Genomic DNA, 23,517 nt, shown 5'->3' with positions numbered 1-23,517 from the left:
TCAGCAATGCATATTTGGAAAATACATTTTCCAAGAATGTTAAAAAAAGTGGATACTATTTTGAAAAAAACAGGCAATATTCATCAAACAACAATTTACACATGCCACAAACACGCCTTGAAAGTAGTGGTAAAATTCCAGAAAAAAAAATCAATAAAAATGCATGCTGTCGATCGATCTATCGATTTATCTCATTAATCGATCGATAATTGGCTACAATTTTTGAAAAAACAAAAAAAACGATACAAATATATCAATTGACATCATCAAACCAGACCAAAACCAAAACCAAAAAAAAAAAACATTGAGAAAAACCAAATTCAATCGAATCCAAGATTGTTATTACAGTTAAGTTTTGGGTTGGTTATTATCATTTCCGAAAAATCAATTAAAATTATCATTGCAATCGTAATATGAACATAGCAACAACAACAACAAACAAACAAACAAACAGTAGAAAGAAAAAATGAAAAGAGAAAGGAAAAAATATCACCACCAATATCTTATAATGTTCTCATGAAAAAAAGAAGTCTTTTCTTTCTTTTCACAGAAATAAAGAAAAATCCAAGGTTTCACCTTATAACCATGGTCGTATACATGTGTGGACATTTCATTTAATCGTGGATTGTTGTTTACAAACATTGATTATGCTGAGGGGTGGAAAGAAAGAGAGAGAGGAGGTGGATTTAATGTTTTTTTTTTCATTTGATATCAAACAATATCAGATCAGGAAAATTTTGAATTTTAAAAAACAAAAAAAAAATTATGGAAATAGTGGCGTTATCTAGTGGCAAAGAATCGAAAAAGCAATAACTTAAACAAAACAAAAGGAAAAAATGAAAATTGTTTTTCTTTTTTTTCAAAGACGAAAAACAAAAACAAAAAACAATTTTCATACATCAAACAAGTTAACGCGTTCGCTACCAGCGACGCATATATGCGTCGTTTATTTGCTGTAGTTCTATGTGTTTTTCTAAATCTCCGGTAGCGAACGTGTTAACAAAATTTCCGGCATAACAATTCATTTATCAAATAATATTAATTTTTCCCATTTAAATTTGACCAAAATACAACAACGAAAATGATGATCATCATCAAATAAACAATTAATCATTTGGGTCAAGTTAGTTGGTCAAAAAAAAAAAAAAAAAATATTTTCATAATTTTCGTTCGTTCGTTATTTACTTGATTAATGTAAATTATTGTAATAATTTTCTACAAACTGAAAATTAATGATGTTCAAAATAATAATAAAAATGATTTTTAATTATATTAAAAATGCCGTTCATCATCATCATCATTATAATCTCGGTGGTGGTTGTTGTCATGATGATCTATTTATTTATCTTTTAATTTTATCGTTTACCATATGATATTCTCAAAATGATTTTATAATAATCTTTTTTTATAATTTACATCTTTTTTTTTGTTGGTTGATTAAAATAATTTACAATTTTTCTGTTTACCGGTGCTATCCGGTGATAGGCGATCATGATAATGATGTGGTGGTGGATGATGATAATCAAGAAGCAAACTTGATTTGAGGAACGGGAAAAAAATACAAAAATATTTGCATATTTTTTGGGAAAAAGAAAATTATAGCAAAACAAAAACCAATTTAAATTTTTGAAAATTTTGAATAAAAATTAAAAATTTAATTCCGATTAAAATCGAAAGATGGCTCTGAACTAATTTTCTCTTCTTTTTTCTTCAATGGATGTTACGAGAAGTAACGAAAATTTTCACAAAAACACAAAAAAAAACAGACAAGTTAAGAGTCGATTCAAAGCAATGCAACAATGATGAGAGTAAGACAGGTAAAAAAGAGAGAAAGCGAAAGAGAGAAAGAAAGAAAAATCTTGAAAAAATCTTTGGCGCCATTAAAAAAATTGTTCATTCAATGTTTGCAAAGTGTTTATTTCATTTCATATCACATTCAAATGTCCTGTGTCCAATTATTATTATTGTTCGATCAGTGGTGAGATTGAAATATCAAACTAAAACTAAATGATTTTCCAATTACGTTCAATTTTGATTTGTTTTGAATTCATTTCCTATATATTTTGATATCGATTTTTCATCGATAACTTTTTTTCTCATTTACAAAACAAAACAACAAAAATGTACAACAGTAATTTTATTGAATATTTTACCTGAAATATTTTCATTCGTTTGAAACAAAAAAAAAAAAAAACAAAAAACAAACAAAACAAAAATGTTACAAATAAATTCTCAAATAATGACATTATCAAAATCATCATCTTTAAAACGGCCATCATCATATTCATCATCATCGATGATGGCCATAATCAATCAAACATTTCAAATTCGATTATTATCATCATTTATTTTTGTTGTTGTTGTTGTTGTTGGCAGTTTTTGTTTTGTGCCAATTGTATCATCGTCTGAATCATCTGAATCATCATCATCATTTATATTCAATAATGCACATCATTATCCTGATCATCGTTTACATCGTATACAACGACAATTACAACAACAACAATCATCCGATATTACAGAATCATCAATAAATCGATTAAATAATGATCAATCATCATCATCATCATTGTTGATGACAACACCATTAACATCAACAACAACAATTTCCAAATCATCAACATTATCATTACCAATTTTACAGGAAATGTTAACAGAAAAATTACAGAATACAAATGTAACAACAACAATTTCACCACCACCAGCAACAAATCATCAGGATTCCGGTAAGTTTTCATGTTTAAAAAACTTTTCGGAAAAATTTCTGCCGAAAAAAAATGGAAAATTATTATTATTATTTTCGATCAAAAATCGATCAACATTTTTTCTTTCTTTTCACACCTCATCAATAAGTGAAGTTTTCCATACGATGATGATAATTATGGCGTGAAAAAAAACGGAAATTTTCTATTTCCCCTTTTTTTTCAAAAACCAAGTTGTTGATGATCATTTTGCTTTAACTGTGTTGATTTGATTTGATTTGATCAATCAATTTTCGATTTATCAAATCAATATATAGAAAATTTTCACCCAATACTCGTGCAATCATCATCATCATCATTATTTTTCTGATTTGATTTTTGATTTTTGTTTTGGAGAAAATAGGAAAACACAGAAAAAGTTCAAACATGATTTACCTATCAATTCGATTGATATTTTACCTTTTTTTTCAAAGAAATTTTTGTTTTGTTTTGTTTTCCTTTCCATATTGGAATTGTTTGAAATTTTTTGTTTTTTTTTGTTTCTTTGGTAGAAAATTCAATTTGAAATAATAATAATAATAATCAAAAAAAAACTGTCATCACATCAAATGAAATTGAAAAAGTTTCAATTGTTTTCATTTTTTCCATTTTTTTCCATTTTCAATCAATTTTCTTTTCCAAAAATTCAATTTTATTGTTTGAATTTTCTGTTTGTTTGAACGGAAAATGAAAAATTCAGATGATCCGATCAATCGATTGATTGATTGATTGATTCATACAAAATAATAATAGAAAAAAATTTCATTCTTTTCCTATCGATAATAATCGCGTGAACATAATCAATTAATATCAAAATTGAAAAATATAAAAAAAAATTCACAAATTCTGTTCATCCATATAAAATCAATAATGTTTTTGTTTTCAAATTTGCAATTCAATTACACAAACAAAACATTAAAACATGGAAAGAAATTATTTAGCACATTAGCTCTCATCATCATCATCATCTTTCATTTTCATGGACAACCCATTGATAAATGAAGAGAAATTCAAGTACAGTGTCATCATCCAAATTATTGATTCAAATAAACAAACATCATCTTCAATCTATTTTCGTTTGAAAAAAAAGTTTGAATCCAAATTCAATTCAGTTTTTGTTTCACCCCTTTTTTTCTCCAACAAAATCAATCGATTTAATGATTGATACGCCAACGTCGTAATATGTGTGAACTTTGTGAATTTTTTTCAAAAATCCCACCCAAAATTTTGTCTGTAATTTTTGACTTTGAATTATCGATTATAAGTGTGTTTTGTCTTGTAATTATTTTGTTATTTAAACTTAAACTAAAATAAATTAAATCACCTTGATTTTTAAATGTTGCCAATAAACAAAACTCCCACACACACACACACGGGCGCCCACACTTGCCAGAAAAAAAATGGAAATTTTCTCAAATCACGATGCTACTGAAATTTTTAATTTAAAAAATTTGAAAATTTTTAAAAACGGACATTTAAATATCTTTTTTCTCACACACCAAATGACTTTTTTTTTGTTTCCAAATTCAAAAACTAATTTCAAACAATTTAATAATGAAAAGTTTTTGGAAAATTTCTTCTATCGACTAAATCAAGAAGAAAATTTTCCTGAAAATAAAGATGAGAAAAACTTTTTCTGTAATCATTAAGGCGTTATATATTTTTAGAATCATGCTAATCATCATCATAACTGATGTTATGTTATGTCATGTCATGTCATGTAATATTGTCCGATCATCATTATTTTAAATGATCGGTAGTAAGTTTTGTTTGTAAAATGGTGTATTTTTAAATACCTGTTTTTAAAAAGAAGAAATTTAATTTAATTTTACAAAAAAAAAAAAAAAAAAAAAATTTCTTCTCAATCACAACAAAGAAAGCAAGCAAAATTTCATGACTATATCATCATCAGCAAACAGCAAATTGGTTGGTTGTTATTAAATATTTAATAATGATAATAATAATACCAAATCAGTGCCATACAAAATATATATCGTGTGTCACGCGTTGTCTATCGACATATAAAAAAAAGTTTCTGGAGCTACCTGATTTCATTTTTCTTTGTAAAGGTGATCGACGTTTTTCAATAATAATAATGATTAATTAATTAGTTATCCTTGTTGTTGTTGTTGTTGTTTTGGTTGATTCATATTCAAATATTCAAAGAAAGTTTCTTTCTCTTATCTCTTTCTTTCTCCGGTTGATTGTCAGTTTTTTTTCTGGGGAAAAATGATGATAATGATCATTCATCGTTGTCATAATGGATCCGCGTTTGATGATGATGATGAAAAATTTAAATTTTTTTTTCTTAAAAATCCGTCATTAGGAAAAAAATGAAATTTTTTTTTCACTTAACGGTAGCTTAACAGTTAATCGGTTAACCCGAAGAAAAAAAAATCTTTTCAAAAATCTTTGAGAAATGAATAAAATGAATGAAAAAAAAACTTTGACTGACCAGTGGGATGATGATGATGATGATAATGGTGGGAAAATTACATATATGACAACATTGATATGATGTGATGTGAATGATGATGATCAGGACATGATAATTTTTGAAAAGATTTTTTTTTTTTTTTTGAAAATTCAATTTTCATTCAATTTTGGTCAAAAAAATCATGTATACCGGATAGATGTTTGTTTGATGATAAAGATGATAATTTTTTTTTTCGTTAAAAAAAATAATAATAATAGTCATCAACCTAACCTCACTCAACCATGAATTATAGTCATAGTCATAGTCATCAACCTAACCTCACTCAACCATGAATTATAGTCATAGTCATAGTCATCAACCTAACCTCACTCAACCATGAATCATAGTCATAGTCATAGTCATCAACCTAACCTCACTCAACCATGAATCATAGTCATAGTCATAGTCATCAACCTAACCTCACTCAACTATGAATCATAGTCATAGTTATCAACCTAACCTCACTCAACTATGAATCATAGTCATAGTCATCAACCTAACCTCACTCAACTATGAAAAAATGAATAATACCAGGATTTGGCCAAAACATAATAAATGTTAATAATCATCATCATTTAATTATATACCGATAATAATAATAATAATGATGATCAATTAAGATTTATCTAATTTTGATTTTTGATTAGCCAAAAAACAAAACAAAACAACAAAAATGAACAAAATTTCATATCATAATGATAATCATTTTCATTTTCATCCATGGTTTTTTGTTTGTTTGTTTCTATACATCAAGATTTATTTTAGTTTATGATCGGATTTTCATTTTTCAAAATCAAAAAACAACCAAAATCAAAAATCAAAAAGTAAAAATATGGGCAGAAAATCGATAATCATAATAATGATCAACGAATGATTTTTCCAAAACTAAAAAAGATCGATCGATCGATTGATCATCATCAGTCACAGTAGCAACATTGAATTGAATTTGAAAAAAAACTGAATTGACTGAGGACGGCAACAGTCGATGAAAAAAAAATATATATTTTTTTCTGCCCTAAAGGATTATTATCATTTTTTTTCCTGAACGTTTTCGATGATGATTGTTGTTGTTGTGGTGGTGGCTATATGGTGGGCTAAAATGATGTTTTTTTTTCTGCAACAAAAAAATCGATTGTATCGAATTCAAATTCAAATAATCGGCCATTTCCATTCGTTTTCATTTTTTTAATTAGGATTTTTTGTTCAACACCTCTATAGGTCAACAACAACAACAACAAATCACGAAATGAATTTTTTGATGCAAAATAAAATAGGTGTTCTCATTAAAGAAAATGATGTTAATGAAAAATGGTTGAATTCAATCTATAGAAATCTTTTGTTTTTTTCGTCTGTTTTGTGCGCATGTCTGTTTTGGATTTTGATATATTTGATTATCCAATAATTTTCTAAATAATTTAATTTAAATTTTAAAAGTTTTTTTAAACATTTTTTTAAAATTCAAATTTTCTTTTCAGCATCGAAAATCAACTTTTTCTTTGCTCAACGATTCAAACATGCAATCTTGAAGAAGAAGAAAAAAAATAAAGACTTTCACAATGTCAAATTGAATTGATGAATTTGAAAACTTTTTGAATCAATTTATTATACGCGATGAAAGATCGCGGAAAATGAAATGAATGAAAACGAAACGAATTACACACGAATGATGCTAATAATATTTACATTTTATTTTGTTTATTAACTTTGTTTAGATGTAAACTTACTTAGATTCAAGTTACAAATATAATCATTTAGCAAGTTCGTTGTTGTTTTCTTTATTTGTAATTCGTGATTAGAAAGTTTTTGTTTTTCGTTGTTTTGTGTTGTTGCGTGTAAATGTAAACGCGTGTAAATGTGTTTGTGTGTATGTGTGGCCATTGGCCAATGATCTTTGCACGTGCATTTTCGTTTTTTATAAAAATGTTAAAAAATTGAATGATAATTCTTCTTCTCCTGATTACAAGATGATCCTGATGAAAATGTTGTTTTTTTTTGTTGAAAAAAAAGTTTTTTTTTGCTTGAAATAAACTTGAAATCCTGAATAATGAATTTTTTTTTTTTTTTTGGCAATTCAATTCAAATTCTCTTTTGTTTTCTCTATGTTTATGTTTCTTTCGTGCGCATTACATCAAATCAATTTGTCATGTCAAATTTGATGATAATGATAATGAAGAAAAAGAAAAACACAATGACTGAACGAAAATGTTATCTAAAAAAACTAACTACAACAAACAAAATAAAAAAATTGATTCCATCACATCAGTAAATAAATAAAGAGAGATGGACAGCCAAAAATGAATTATGTCATAATGTTTTTTTTTGCTGTTGTTTTTTTCGTTGTTGTGATCAAATTTCATAGAAATTTCAACACTTTATTGAATGTATCCAAAACAACATTATTAATCGGATTTTAACATTTTCATTTTAGCATTTTGCTTTGCTTTGCTTTGTTGTTGACGGGAAATATCCTTTTATAAACAAAAAAAAAATTTCTGTGAAAAAACAACAAACTGAGATCAAAGGATTAAAGGAAGAAAAATTATTTTTATTTTGTTTTGCACACATTTTGTGTGAAAAAAAACATCAATTGAACAAAAACAAAACTGAAAAGAACCCAAAGGATTTATGCAGTATTTCAAATTCGTAGGCGTCATTCATTAATGTAATAATGTAATAATGTTTTTCTGGTACGGTAGGTGTGTTTGTAATTAAAAATTCAAACACCCACCCTAGTAATTATAATGATGCTTATGCTTTCTCCCTCTTAATTTTATTGATGTTTTTTTTGTTTTCATTTTAAATGCAACCGATATTAATCATAATGATAATAATAATAATAAGGTTTTTTTTGGCAAACCAACCAACCAACCAAACAAAAGTAAGAAAAGATTAATTGAGATAAGTAATAATTTTGTTTTTTGGCGTTTGGCGTTTTGTTGTTGTTGTTGTTGTTTTGATATATGATATAAATCAAATTAACTTTGAAAAAAAAACGATTATGCGATTATGCGATTAAGATGAAATTATGGTAGAAATTAGATCAAATTACACAAGTGTCCAATGTTTTTTCTTCATCTCTCTTTCGCTCTCTCTCTCTCTCTATTTTCACACCACCTTCACTATATCAAAAAGGTAGAGAGAGAAATTAAATTTTGACCATTTTTTTTCCGGTGTGTGTGTAATTTTCCAATGAAAATGATATTTAATTTAATTTAAAGAAAATTAAAAATGAAAATTAAAGTTTTCTAATGGTGGTGGTGTTGTTATTTATTTGACACCTTACTCCTAAACTCTTTTTTTTCACTAAAAAAATCCACAAGTAATCCTCGTTGTCGTCTTGAAAACTTGAAAACTTTTCAAATAAAATTTTAAAATATTTATGCAAAATGTTAAATTTTTTTCGAAAAAAAATTGAAAAAAATTGAAATTCAAATCATACAAATAATGATGATGATTATGGTGATCATCATCATCATCATCATGATGGATGAATGGATTGAAAAATAAAAAATAAAACCTGAAAATAACTTTTTTTTTTCTACCTTTGAAATCCAAATAACCAAAAAAAAAAAAACAACCACCATAAAAACCGTCACAGTGTTGAAAAAAAACCTTATCATAAATAAACAACATTTTGACATGATTGTTGATTGAAAAGCATTTTTCTTTTCTTTTCTTTGGTGTTGGTTTGGTTTGGTTGAATAAAAAATGAAAATAAAAATTATATAATCTCTGCGTTCGAGAGAACCTGATAATCATAATATCATAATATATTATCCAGATTGACATATTTTTTTTTGCTTCAAAATAAATAAACAAACAAACAAAATAACCAGGTAAACACATTGAAAGAATTTCTTCATTTTTTTACAAAAATTTAAATTTTTATTGGATTTTTTTTTTTTGAGCCAAAAAAAATGCCAAATTTTTTTTGTTTGTTTGTTTTGACTTGAAACTTGTCATTTTTTAAAATCATCAATCATCATCATCAGATGATTCAGATGTTTGGCCGGATTGTCGTTGTTCATTTGGTTCATGGTTTTGATTATCTGATCATATGACAGACTGAAAGATAAACAAACAAACAGAGAAAAATGTTTATTTAGTATTTCATCATCATCACTCCCACACACACACAAAAAACATACCACTATTTATATCCACATCAATCATTTTTTTGTTGTTGAAGACTTTTATGGTTGATTTGCGAAGAAAGCCGGGGGAGGAGGAAATTGTCATCGATTCCAACATTCAGAACTGATGAACTTTTGTTTTTTGTCCTTTTCATAGATAACGTATGAGAAAAAAAAGAGATTGCAGTAACTGATTGATTATCATCAGAAAAAAAACTGGGAAAATTTTGTTGTTTTCATTGCTGTTGCTTATGTTTTATTCATTTGATCTAAATCTATTTTGTTGTTGTTGTTGTGTTTGTGATTACTTATTTTGGATCGTGCGAATTGAACAACAACAACAACAGAACAAGATAAAGACATCATCATCTGATTAGAGTGATTTGAAAGTTTTGAAATTTTGTTTTTCTATAGAATTGATATTATCGGCTTGTTTTGGGGTTAAAAAAAACAAAATCTGTTTTTGGCTACATGTTTTTTTTTTTTGTTCAAACTGAAAATCATCATCATTTTTGTATCAATTTCATTTTGCTTATTGTCAGTTTGTCTAATGGATTTTGTTGTCAGCTTGAATATCCTGGTCTGGTATTGTCTCGTTTTTGTGTTTGTGTTTGTTGTGAATGTTTGATGTTTCCAGCAAATAATGTTTTTTTCAAGAAACAAAACAAAGCAAACAAACAATGTAAATAATAATCAGTTTTTTTTCGGGAATGGAAAAATTGATGGAATGAAAAGGAAATGTATGTGTGTTTGAAATGGCGAAGAAAATGTCGACCATTTTTGTCCATTTTTCATATCAAGGATTGTTTGTCTTTCGTTCGTTTGTATTTGTCATTTTCGTTTTTTCATTTTCATTTCATTTCGTTTCGGTTTCAAATGAAAAAAAAACAAAATTACAAATCATCATGGACAATGAAAACAAAAAAAAAAATGAAAGCAGAAAAAAAACTGTTGAAACAAAAACGAAAAATAAAAAAGATTTTATCAAGTTCAATTGAAGAAACTGAAGAAATACTGCGAAAAAAAAAAATTGTAGGCTGATTCATCTTGATATAATTACATTACATTTCCTTCAAGTTTTGATTTCCTTTTCGAAAAAAAACACCTTTTCATATGATTGATACCAAAAAAAAAGTTGATTTTCTCAATCAAAATCGTCAATTTTGATTCGTTTTCATTTTTCATTTTTTTCGATTGTTTTAGAAAGATTTTATCTTCGTCATCCGGCATTGTAATCAAATTTTGGAAGAAAAAAAAAATGAAAATCATGAAATGGATAATGATGATACTTGATGTGAATATATAGAGAGATCATATCAAACTCAGAAGAAAAAATCAAAAGGATTATAAGTAGTAATTGTGTTATATGGAGATGTTAAAATGATGATGATCGAGTATGAAGAAGAAATCATTTTATGAAATGATATATGTGTGTGTTTGAAAAAAAAATTTGATCCAATTATGATTATCAAGTGAAAAAATCTGAAAAAAAAATTTCGCTTTTTTCTTGGTGAAAGATAATCTCTTTCATTGAATCCTGGTTCTTTAACTGAATTCAACGAAACTCAACGAGAAAAACGACAAAGATTTTATCATCATCATCGTGATCAGAGAAATGAAAAAAATGATAAGGGCATATGTATAATTTTCGTTTGGTTTTTTTCTTGTTCTGGAAATTCGTGAATCATTTTCGAAATTTTTTTAAGGGTTTTTTTTCAGGAGAAAAAAAAATCAAACTGAATGCTCGAAACAACCATTTTTTTCTTGCATCCCGAATAAAATCCCACAAGCTGTGATCATGATGATGATGATGATGATCATATTTAAAGTAAGGCAAGAAAATTATATAGTAAAAAACCTTAATAATAATAATATAAAAAACAATAGTAAAATTTTTTTTTTTTTTGGTCACATGATGTAATCAATGGATTTAGATTATGATGATGATGACCGATGATGGTCATCGGTCATCATCATCAACACAGTCGGATATTTGAAATGAAATTGGATCCATTCAGATAAAAAAAAATCTATCCGGTTGATGATCATCATGATCATCATCATTCGCACGCACATTCAACACCAAAGAGAGAGAGAGAGAAGAGATGAATTTGAAATGAATCAGTGAGCAACAACAACGAAACGAATAATGATTTTAAAGTTGAATGAGATTTTTTCTATTTTTTCTGGTTTAAACTTTGAAAAAAAATCTGAATAGATCTTTTTTTCTCAATGATTTTTTTTTTGAGTTTTCATTTCTTCGATATTCAATTTGACTTGACCTTAAACCAGAAGAAAAGAAAAAAATTCAAATTACCTTGATGATGATGATGGTTAAGTTCACTAGTAGTGAAAAGTGAATCAAGAACAAATTGGTTTTTTATTGGATTCAACAAAAAAAAAAAGAATTACAATAATTTTTTTTGGGACATTTCATGTTGTTGTTGTTGTTACTATTTTTAACAACAACAACAACAACATATCAAATAACAACAACAACAAATGATTTTCAATCATTATGATGGTGATATTCAATTCAACAACAACAACAACAAAGAAAAACCCGAAAAGAAGAAAACATTTTTTACATTTTTCATTGTAAAAAAAGAGATAAATGTCAAAAACATTTTTGGATAATTTTTTTTTATTTTCGGTTAATTTTCTCACAATCGTCATCATTATCAAAAATCCGTTTTTTATTAATCTCGAAATTTTTACTTTTTCTGTTTGGGGCAATCTGTTTATAGCAGGAATTTTTAAATATTTTTTTACTAAAAAAAAATTTAAAATTTAAATTTTTTTAAAAATTTTAAAAATTATCATTTTAAAAATGAAAATTTCCAACATATAATTAACACCTTTATCTCTCTGTGTTTTGTTTCACGCATAAATTTTTTTAAATTTTATTTTTCGCTAAAAAAAACATTTATCTCAGCTGAATGAATGAATGATGATCAAATAGATCAGGAGGAGAAAACAAAAATGAAAAATTGAAATTCAATTTGAAATTGAACTTAATAAAACAAAACAAAACAAAACAAAAATCAAATCATTCTTGCAAACAAACGAATGAAAGAAATCCAAGAGAAAGTATTGTTGTTGTTGTTGTTGTTGTATAAATAAAAACAACAACAACAACAAAACAAACAACCTTGACCACAATGATGATGATGATGATGATGATCAGGAGGAGGATACACGAGACCAAAACGAAACGACATTTCATTTCATCATCATCATCAATAATGGTCATTCTGCTCTAGAAACATTGAAAAAAATGAAATGGTAAAATGAAATTATGAAAATAGAAACAAACAAACAAACAAACACAGACAACCGACAGTTATTCAATCAATGAATGATAATAATAATTCAATGATAATCGGTTTTTCTTTCGAGATTTCTTTCTTTTCTGTAAACAAACAGAAAAAATTTCGAAAACAAAACAAAAAAATTTCGAAAACAAAAAACAAAATAGACAAAATAGACTTGAAGATATTATAATCCATAATTCACGAATGAATGAAATGAATGAATGTCAAAAATGAAAATGTGAATTTTTTTGATTTTGTTCGTTGATTGCGTTACCAAAAAATTGCAACTGGTTTTACAAATTCAGCAAAAATCCTATAGATCATCATTATCATGGTCATTTTGTTTTTCGTTTGATAAACTTGAAAATTCCAATTGCTAATTAAACAATGTAACATCATTTTTATTTTGATTGATAATGATAATGATTATGATTATGATGGATGCAACACGTGCAACACGTACAACAGGAATTTTACTGGTTTTTAAAACGATGATGATGAATAATAATGAAAAAAAAAGAAAATTACAAGTTATTATTATTTTCGTTTTATTGTGATTCAAATTAAATTGATGTACAATACTAATAATTATCATTCATTCATCATCATTATTCATAAATGATGTGATGATTTTCTTTTTTGCAGGATTCTCGTTTAAAATTCAATTTTTTTTGTCCATTTTTTTAAAGAATTTTTTCTTTTTCTTACAAATTACTTTTCAGAAAAACAAAACACGTGCAAAAAACAACAAAATCAAATACACAAAACACGTGCATAATGAAAAATTGAACAGAAATAAAAAACCAGAATAGAATTGAACAAAAAAAAACAATTGAATTTTCAACTGACAGCTGAATTTGAATCAAAATTTATCATCATTATCATAATGATGATGATGATGATAAAAAGTTGATGTCAAGAATAATAAAAAACAATACTGGGCGTCTGTATAAGTTACATTTTTTTAAAAAAGCTTTTTTAACAAGATAATCTGGTTTTTTTCCTGGTAAACAAAGGCAATGACAAAAAAAAACTATTACAAACTTCAAGGTTAACTTTATATTATATATATGGGTTATAAACAACAACAACAAAATCAGATTATAACATTTTGATAATTCTTCTTTGTAAACAAACAAACTGTAGAAGAAAAAAACAAAAGGAAATAACTTTTTATGTAAATTTGTAATTTGTAATCAAACAAAAAACAAAACAATGTAATAATTTGCCATTGAAAATCTTTAATGATGATAATGATTATGATTTATTTCGGTTGTCGTTTGGCTGATGATTATAATGATAATGATATTTAATAAAGACAAAACAAAAAAATTAATAAAATTCTCATTCTTAATCACCATCATTATTTATTAAAAGATTTTCCAATGATAATCATCATTTTGTTGTTGTTTTAAGCAGACTTGATTCGTAAAAAAAAACAAAAACAAAAATCAAAAGAGTTTCAAGGTTTTCTCTCATTATCACTGTTGTTGTTGTTGTTGTTGTAAATGATGAAAGACATTGAATTAATCTTAGCTTCTTGTTTTTGTTTTTTTTTCGTTACAAATGTCTGTCAAGCGAAAAATGTCATCATTTTCATTGAATATTCAATTAAAAATTTGAATAAACATTTTTTTTTGTGATAAAGGTGTGTTTGTAAATCCAAAAAAAAACAACAACAAAAACATGAAAAATTTCCAATAAGTTTATTGGAAAACTTTATTGGAAATTTCATTGAATTCACTGAAAGGACTATAAGAAATATAACCCGATCCAATAGAAAATTTGCGAAATTTTTTGTCGAAACATTCCATTTCGACTCAATCAGTCAAACAGTGGCCAAACAAAACTAACTAACTGAATAAAAACTGCTGAAAATGATGATGATGATGATGATGGAATCATCTTGAAATATTTTATTTTTTCTCCACTCACTATTATCCATCATAAACATTGTATAATAATAAAAAAAATTATCACTTCTTAATGGGTTTTTTTTCTTCATTCACTTGCAACAATTATTCTTAACAACAACAACAATGATAATTCAGAACTAAAGAAAGAAAATATGTATTTTTTTTTCTTAATGTGAATTAAGAAATTTCTTTTGAAAAATGGTGATGAAAAAGAAAAAATGTCGCCATCAACACACGTGGTATGCGCGCGTGTGTGTGTTCAAGGGTTCACAACATTGTCACAATTTTTTTTTGTGTGATGGGAAAAAAATCACTTTTTTTTGCATCATCAATTTGATGCAAGAAAAAAAAATGGGGAGCAAAATGAAATAAAATGCGAAAATTCTCAAAACTGAAATCATTTGAATATAACATTTGAGCCAAACAAAAAATATATTGAGCAAACTTCAAGAGACAAACAAATGAATTAAAAATAAATAAACAAACAGGCTATTTTAACATCATCAGATGCTAATAAAAATGTATTTAGATGAGATTCAGAAAGCGAAAAAACAACAAATTCTAGAAACAAAATTAATTGGTGTCATCATCATCATCAACGTTATGAATATTTTCATTTATTAAAATATTTGATAAAATCTATGATAATAAATAAATAAATTGAACAAAAAAGTTACATAATTTTTTTTGCATATAATTAATAGAAAATTCATCATCATCATCATGATGGTTTTTTCCTGTGTGATTGATCAATCATCATTATTATTATTATTATAAGGATTTTTTTATAATTATTTTGTCCACATGATTATGATTATTATGTCATTTGTGAATTGTGAATTAACATTTTTAATATTTAGTAATGGATATTATCATTTTGTTGTTAAAGCAGCACATCTAATTATCTGGATTTTTGTTGTTGTTGTTGTATTTTTCCAGAAAAATAATTATAAATAATGATGATGATTTGTATTCATACATTACATTTTCTCCCCTCTCCTTACGTTAAACATAAATAATTTTTTTTATGAATTAAAATTGCGTAAAATGTGTAGGTGGTGGTCGAATAATTGAAACAGAAACTTCAAACAACAAAAAGGATTCAGGCAAAAAAAAGTAGCAAAAAAAAGTTTACGGAAATCTTTAAGAAAGAAAAAAATTTCCAAAATACTTACCAAATAATATCATCATCCATTATATATATAGTGTAATTGAACATCCTTGTTGTTGTTGTTCACAAGTTTTCACTTTTGTTTTTTTTTTCAATTTTTCAAAAAATTTCAATTTACATTTAGTTCACATATTTTTTTATTATCATTTTTTTCAAGAAAAAAAAATATTGTGCACTTAATGAAGCCTTGAGCATTTGTCTGTCTGTTCTGTTGGCTACACTTGTTTGAAAGTTTCACAGCAGTGGATGATGATTTTTAAAATTGAAAATTATGTTTAAATTTAAATATATATTTTTTTTGTTAACTGGAAAAAAATTGTTCCATTTTATCATCATCATCGTTATAAATCAATAAAATCATCATCAAAAGGTGTTTGGTCATACTTGAATTTTTTTCGTTTGTTTGACTTCCTTACAATCTCATCACGTGTGTTTATTGAACCGAAAATTCAATTTTATTATCATCATCAACAAGTCAAGTCAAGTCATTCTCGTAGGTTTCAAGAGAATGTTGTTGATTGAATTTGATGATGATGATGATGAGTCGAATAATAAAAATATTTTTGAACTTGTTTAAATAAATTTCAAGTTTATGGAAAAATTTTTTTTATTGAAAAACAAACTTTTCAATAAAGTTTCTCTCCCCTGTCAGTTTTTTTCCCTCACCTTAATGATTGAGATCAATCAAAAATTTGTTTAATTTGAATTTTGATCTCGATTTTTTTTGTTGCTTCGATAAACTCCTTTAAAATGGATTGAATGAATGTCATTTGATGAAAGCAAACAGGAATAATTTCGAATTGAAATTCTCAAGCAAGAAAGTAAAAATGAAAAACCATGTAGACCTTTTTTTTCAGTTGAGAAAATCATTAATGTTATGTGTGAAAAAATGCAAATCAAAAACATTATATAGATAACAAAATTTTGATGTGAAATAATACAAATGAATCGATAATTGAAAAAACAAAACAAACAAAAAAAATCCAATGAAAAAATTAATTAGAAAGAATGGCGCGCCATAAACAGCAAGAAAATAAGGGAAAATTTCGAAACACAGATAATCAACAACAAGTAGTTTTTTTTTGCTCAACAAAAATAACATCCATAAAAAAACAATAAAAAGAAAGTTTTTGCTGCTTTTTTATTATTATCGAAAAAAAATAATTAATTATCGATCAATAAATCGAAAAAAAACAGATCATTTTATTTATTTACAAACAAAGAGTTTTTCAATATTGAACTAGAATTATTCGTTTCATTTGAAAAAAAAGAAATGATCTGAAATGAACTCCAATTAATTAACACTTTTTTTTAAACATCTTGATTTATAATGTTTGATTTATTTTCAGTTCAGGTTAGTTTAGTTAAGTTTTATTTATCTTTTAACGTCGTAAATTTAACGATAATTAATATGCAATAACAAATAAAGATAAACAAACAAGTGAACAGGATTATTGCTGAGAAATTAAAAATGATAATGATAATGATGAGAAAAATCATTAAAAACAAAATGAAATTATCAAGGAGATTAATGAAATTAAAATTTTTGAAAAAAATTTACAATGATAGACACACAGCGACATCTATCGAGGGAAAAATTTTTTCGAATGAAATATTGAACAGGTAAAAAATCATTTTTTCTCGTACTTGACCTTTACACGCCATGCATAACCAAAAAATTATCATTAGTCACCTGATGATTTTTTTTCTTTACTAATGATGATGATGATCATAACCTGTAAACTAATAAAAAAAAACACCAATAAAATTCCAATAATCAAAAATTTTTTTCTCATTTATGGATTGACTCAATTTGAAATTCTTCAGAATGTCCTAGATTTGATGAAAATCAAACAAAATGATCGAGAAATCCAACGATAAAAATCTCATCAATTTTTGTTGCTGAAAATCATCGCCAATCATTGACCATTATCATCATCAAATATCAATGAATGACTGATTGCCTTTTTGTTCGTCTAAAAAAATTAAAATGATACTTTCAACTTGTAAATTGATCATTATAGATAAAAATATCATTACATTTTTTTTTCTTTTTGAATTATTCGGGCGTTTTCTACATTGTATTTATCTTTTTTGTTGTTGTTTGTTGTTGGTCATCATCTTGATCATCATCATTATTTGAACTAATTTTTTCTTTTTCATTTTCTTTCTGATTAAAATGGGTGCTGGCTGAATTTCTTTTGTTTTCTTTTGGCGCGAAAAAATAAAGTTATCATTACAAACATAAATCATGAATATCCGATTGTTTTGCTTTGTTTTCTGCTTCAGCTTTAAATCGATGAACTGATGATGATAATTTTCATGTTATTTTTCGAGAAAATTTCCAGCATTTTTCCCTTACTTTTCCTTTCGATATTTCTTTGGAAAATGACCAAAAAAAGAAAAACTAAATAATAATTTCATGGTCAAAATCATGTGACAAACAACATGTTCAAAATTCTTATTATGTAACATGATAATATGATGGTCATATGATTCAAACCCTCCATTGCAACATTCTTGGAATTTTTTGTTTGTTTTGCTAAGTTTTACTTTCTCTTGCTCGATCAAGGTCTAGGTTTGTTTGTTTGTTACCAATTTTGACTGTTAATGATGCAAAGATAGTTTTCTGTTTTTTTTTCTGGTTTTGGGTAATTTTTTTTTATTCGGTTGGTTTGTTTTTTATTGGTTAGATCATTTTTTGTTTGGTTGTTGTCAAGAAATGGTCAAGAATTTTCTTAAAATTTTTGTTAAATAAAATAAAATGGAAAATCATCCATTTCCAAATCGTCATCATGCTGAAATTCGTCGTCATCGTTTTGATCAATCAAATCATTATTGTTGTGAATGTCATAGTTATGATTGTCAATGTGATGAACGTAATAAAGTAAGCGATAAATTAAAAATGATAAAATAAAATCAAAATGAATGAATTTTTCTTTGTTTTTTTAAAGAAATATTTATTATCAAGAAGATTTAGTGCCGGTTCAGTATATTTGTGGACAAATAATAATAATAAAACTGATAATAATCACATTACAAGACGAAAAAATTCCGTTAAAAAAGAATTTGAGAAAAAAATATCAAATTCAAATGAAAATTTTGATAATAAACAAAATGATAATTATCTTCAACAACAACAAAATCATCATAAACTTTCGATAACATCATCGTCTGGATCATCAACAACATCAGCGACAATGAAAATTGTTGAAACCGAATCTGATAAGCAACCAAATTCGGAACAACAACAGAATAATAATTCAGGAGAATTTCCCGAAAATTCTATTAACACTACAGCAACCACCAAGGCCAACATTATTTTGGATAATCATAAAAAAATGATAAAAAAATCAAGAAAAAATGTTTCTTTTTTTTCTGACAAAAAAAAGAATTTATTGATTTTTTTTTTCCAAATCAAATCAACATAATAAAACCTATAATGATCAATCGATTGATCAAATTGAAAAATCAATGAAGAAACAATCAGACAAAAATTATTATTATTATTTCCAATGTCATTTCGTTTCAATAATAATAATTGGGCGAAAAAAAGTGACCATTCTGAACGAAAAAATTTGAAAATGAAATGAAAGGCGTTGATTAGCGTTTTCAATACGATTTTCACCATCATCGATATATAATCAAACGATTATAATTTCATCATTTTTTTAAAAAAATTCTCAACATTGTTACAATCGATTGTTATAATCGATTGTTTGTTTTCAAAAAAACATTTATGATTTTTACAACAATATATTAATTACCTGACATAAACACACAAATATCAATTAGCAAACGAAAAATTTTCTTCACTTTTCTTCACTAAATTGATCATTGTTTGACTTTACATTCAACTAATCAACTAATTTAGTGTTGTTGTTTTTTTTTCTATTTCGATCCAAAATGGATTAAATTTCGTATGATGTAGAATATCGCACACACACAAACAAAAACACAAATTCACATCCCAATCATTATCAATGTGAAGAAAAATGTGTAAAAAATAACACAATGGACATTGTCCAAAAAAAAATGTAATGTTTTTTCTCAATGATAAAATATATATTTTGATTTCGATTTTTCGATTTCGATTCAGTTTGTTTTTTTCACATTTTCAACACTAAATAAATCAAATAAAAGGATTGATAATTGTTATCCTTTTTCAAATATTTTATTGAATAATAATAATAATGAAGAAAAAAACTACGAAAAAAATGCAAATCTAAATAATGATGATTATTACAGCAGATTTTTGTTTTCTGTTGCTGGAAAACAATATTGAATTTTCAAATTTCTTTAAAAAAAAAATAGAAAATTCAATGCAAGGTTTTATTTCTGTTCACAATGCCAATTTGGCAACAACAACAGAAAAAAAATTGTTGAAAATTGCAATTGGTAATTGATGATTATGATTTAATCATGCTTTTCCATTTTTTCCTGTTTTGTTTTCATTTTCTTCATGTTTTTCTTGTTGGTTTCATTAACATTAATTTCAATGTTAATCAAAAAAAATCTAAATACAATGAATGAATTGAATTGAATTCAATGACCAATTATCATTATGAATTGATCATCATCATAATCATAATCACAATTTTTTTGGGTAACTGAAATGAAAAAATTCCAAGGTCAAAGGTATTCCGTTAATCGGTGTGTGTGTGTGTGTGTCATGCTAACGATTGATTGATTGATTGATTGATTGATTGATTGATCTGATTCTGATTGATCTTCTTCGATTTTTTATGGGGGAAAAAAAGAAATGAAAACGAAAATTTCCAGAAAACTAACACACACGCACCTACTCTTACTGCTATTAGTTTCAATTGTCTAAATTCAAATTGATCTATTTTTTTGATCAATCAGCAAATAAGGGGGATTAAGATTTCATTTTAAGATTTTGGATTACATTCCTATACAACAACGCCTTGATTTTCGTTGTTCGTCAGTTTCATTTCTAATGTTGGTGATAAAATATTCATAGATTTTTTTTTTGGCCAAAAAAAAATCCAATCAGCTTGCTTTATATCAATCAGGAATTGTCCAATTGGATTTTTTATACAAATGTCGAAATGATTCGAATAAAAAGATCAAATGTGGGAAAATCAGGGAAGAGAGAAAAAAAATGTCAATTCTGTGTGTTTGTGTGTAATTAATTTGTTTATTTATAATTTTTTTTTCGATTATAACATTTTTTTTTATTTCATGATTTAATCATGAATGTAGGACGAAAACATCAGACAATTTTTTTGCTTCTGTTTCAATTTCTATTGAAGGTCACACACAAATGTCGTGAATGTTGTTGATAAATTTGGATCAATTATTCATTTATATAGCCATTTTAACTTACAACGAAGAAAAAATAAGGAAAAAAAACTTTAGACATTTAAAAATCAAATAAACACTAATCAATCAAATGAATAATCATGAATTTCTAACTAACTATAGTGGTGATGATGGTAGTTTTTTTGTGGAATCAAACGATATTCGATTGACATTTTGATTTGTGTAATTAGAACACAAGACAGACAGAAAGAAAACAATTTTCAAATAAGAAAAAATTCAGTAAAAAAAATCAGTTAAAGCTGTCATTCTATCAAAAAAAATTTTTTGCTTTTGTTGTTGAGAATTGATGGATTGTAATTGGATTGATTTTTGTTTTTTTTGCTGTTGTTTTTTGTTTTTTATTTGCATTTTTCTGTGAAATTGATTTGGCAATGTTGAAAGTTGTAAAAGCAAAAAGATTGATTTATTGAAAGAGTTTTCTTTCGATATCGATGATGTTATGATGTAATTCTTGTTTTGTGTTTTAATTGAAAAAAAATGATGAAGAATTTTCACACGATATAATCTCCCAATATAGATTTCTTTGATTGATTTGGAAACCAAAAATTTTTGATATTTTTGCAAAGAAAAACAACAGAAGAACAAGAGATTAATGTCGTTTAAGTGCGACAATTTTTTGATAAAAAAAAATGTCAATGAACGAATAATTATTGAATGCAGTTAAAAGATTTTATCATATCGTATGTGCAACGAGGAAAAAAAATAAACAACAACAAAAACAAAAACTACAAGTTTGTTTACTTTATAATTGATAATTTTGAGGTCAAAAAAGATTTTCATCAAGTCAAATCAAACAAACCGTTAGATTCATCATAATCAGAGTAAATTATGATATTTTTTACTAATTGCAAATCAGAAACAAAACACCTGTCTATATATATCGAACGAGCGTACCACATTATCACAAAAAAAATTATCGATAATTAATCAATCGATTGATTTTCGTTTTCTTCTCAAATTCTCAATTTTCAATCCATTTGATAATTGGTTTTTGTTGAAAATTTTGAAAATCGATCGATTGATTTCGTTTCCAAAACAACAATAATATCACGAACACGTGCTACGTGTTGTTTTTTATGATTAATGATTTTCATTTTCATAAACAATCAACAACAACAATCATTACCATTATCATTATCAATCGACAATTTTGTTAACAACAACAACAACAAAGTTTCATTGGAAAAAGGTAACATTTCAATAATTCTTGACCATAATAATCCATGAAAGTAATCCATTTATAAATGATCATCCAAAATAATCATCCAAAACATAATGATGAAACAGTGTGAAAACAAGGTGAAAAGAAAGGATTTACAAACGAAAATAACACTAAACTGAAAATATTATTTCTGAAACTAATTATTCATCACCAAACACACACACACTTGATACTTGTTAATCAAGTAAAATTTATAATCACTGGAAAAATATATTATTAAGTGAGAAAATTTTATTGGAGAAGTGAATTAATTTTGTTGTTTTATTGAAATCGTCGAAATTGAAGGATTTATTTTCAATTTGATTTTTTTTTGATTTTTTGAATTTTTTTGAATTTGCAAAAACTGAAACAGAAAAAAAAGTAAGATGTTACAATGACTGATGACGACGACGACGATAAAAATCTTGATGGTAATTTACAAAGATAATCTATTAATGCTAATGATGATGATGATGATAATAGACATGGGTCAAAAACAATGTTTCCGTTGAAAACAAAGAAGCCAATTTGTCTTTTTCAATCAATCAAAATTCAAAGAAATTTTGATTTAATTTGATTTCTAATCAAATCAAATCGAATTCAAATCAATCAAATCAAATCAATCAATCAATCAATCAATGTTTTATTGATTGGATTTCCTTTTCGATTTGTTTTTTGTTTGTTGCTTTAAGCTTGATTTTTGATCTTTATAATTATAATTATAATCATCATCATTATTATTATCGTAAAACAAACTAACATTTCGATGATAATAATTATCGATTTGATTTGATTTGATTGAAAAAACAAAACAAATTGCCTGCAAATAATTGATTAAATAACCATCAAGAAAAAGTAAAACTTGAAAAGGAAATTCTCTTTTGTCTCAAACTTGTGCGAAAATGTCTTTTCGTTGAAATTTGATATCATCATTTCAAGTGGGAATTTTTCACTGTCAATAAATTACAGTGTCCATGTTTGACCACACACAAAAATGTCAAATGATGAGAATTTATGTTTGTTTTTTTTTTTTTTTTTTTTTTGGTAAACCATCCATGAAATTCAAAAACATTTTCAAAATGAATAATTTTGTTTTTCGTTGTTTTTTTTCATGAATTTAGCAAAACAATCAATTATTTCGAATGATAATGGCGATAATAAAAGTACAACACCTATGATAATTGAGGAAAATTCTAACCAACAACAACAAGGTATGCTT

At 25.9% G+C, this 23,517-nt stretch overlaps 2 protein-coding genes across 2 annotated transcripts in view; both read left to right on the top strand.

The window, feature by feature from the left end:
* Window positions 1-2,148: 2,148 nt before the first annotated feature.
* LOC113794669 (uncharacterized) overlaps window positions 2,149-23,517 on the top strand; it is a 30,207-nt gene continuing 8,838 nt past the window's right edge. The window contains exons 1-2 of the mRNA XM_075820125.1: window positions 2,149-2,726; window positions 23,420-23,509. Coding sequence (XP_075676240.1) covers window positions 2,216-2,726; window positions 23,420-23,509 — 601 coding nt within the window. The 5' untranslated portion in view covers window positions 2,149-2,215. The remainder of the gene's footprint in view (window positions 2,727-23,419; window positions 23,510-23,517) is intronic.
* Window positions 18,438-19,182, top strand: LOC142645002 (uncharacterized). The gene is made up of 2 exons (XM_075819981.1): window positions 18,438-18,638; window positions 18,706-19,182. Exons 1-2 carry the CDS (start codon window positions 18,516-18,518, stop codon window positions 19,180-19,182), a joined length of 600 nt encoding a protein of 199 aa, XP_075676096.1. The 5' UTR covers window positions 18,438-18,515.

The sequence above is a fragment of the Dermatophagoides pteronyssinus genome, unplaced genomic scaffold (genome assembly GCF_027571235.1).
Source record: "Dermatophagoides pteronyssinus isolate colony J.1.1.1.1 unplaced genomic scaffold, Derpt_VIB-CSIC_2022.12 sq0005, whole genome shotgun sequence".
Classification (NCBI taxonomy): Eukaryota; Metazoa; Arthropoda; class Arachnida; order Sarcoptiformes; family Pyroglyphidae; genus Dermatophagoides; species Dermatophagoides pteronyssinus.
The sequence above is the reverse complement of the archived record's forward strand: the minus strand, read 5'-3'. Positions and strand labels throughout refer to the sequence as shown.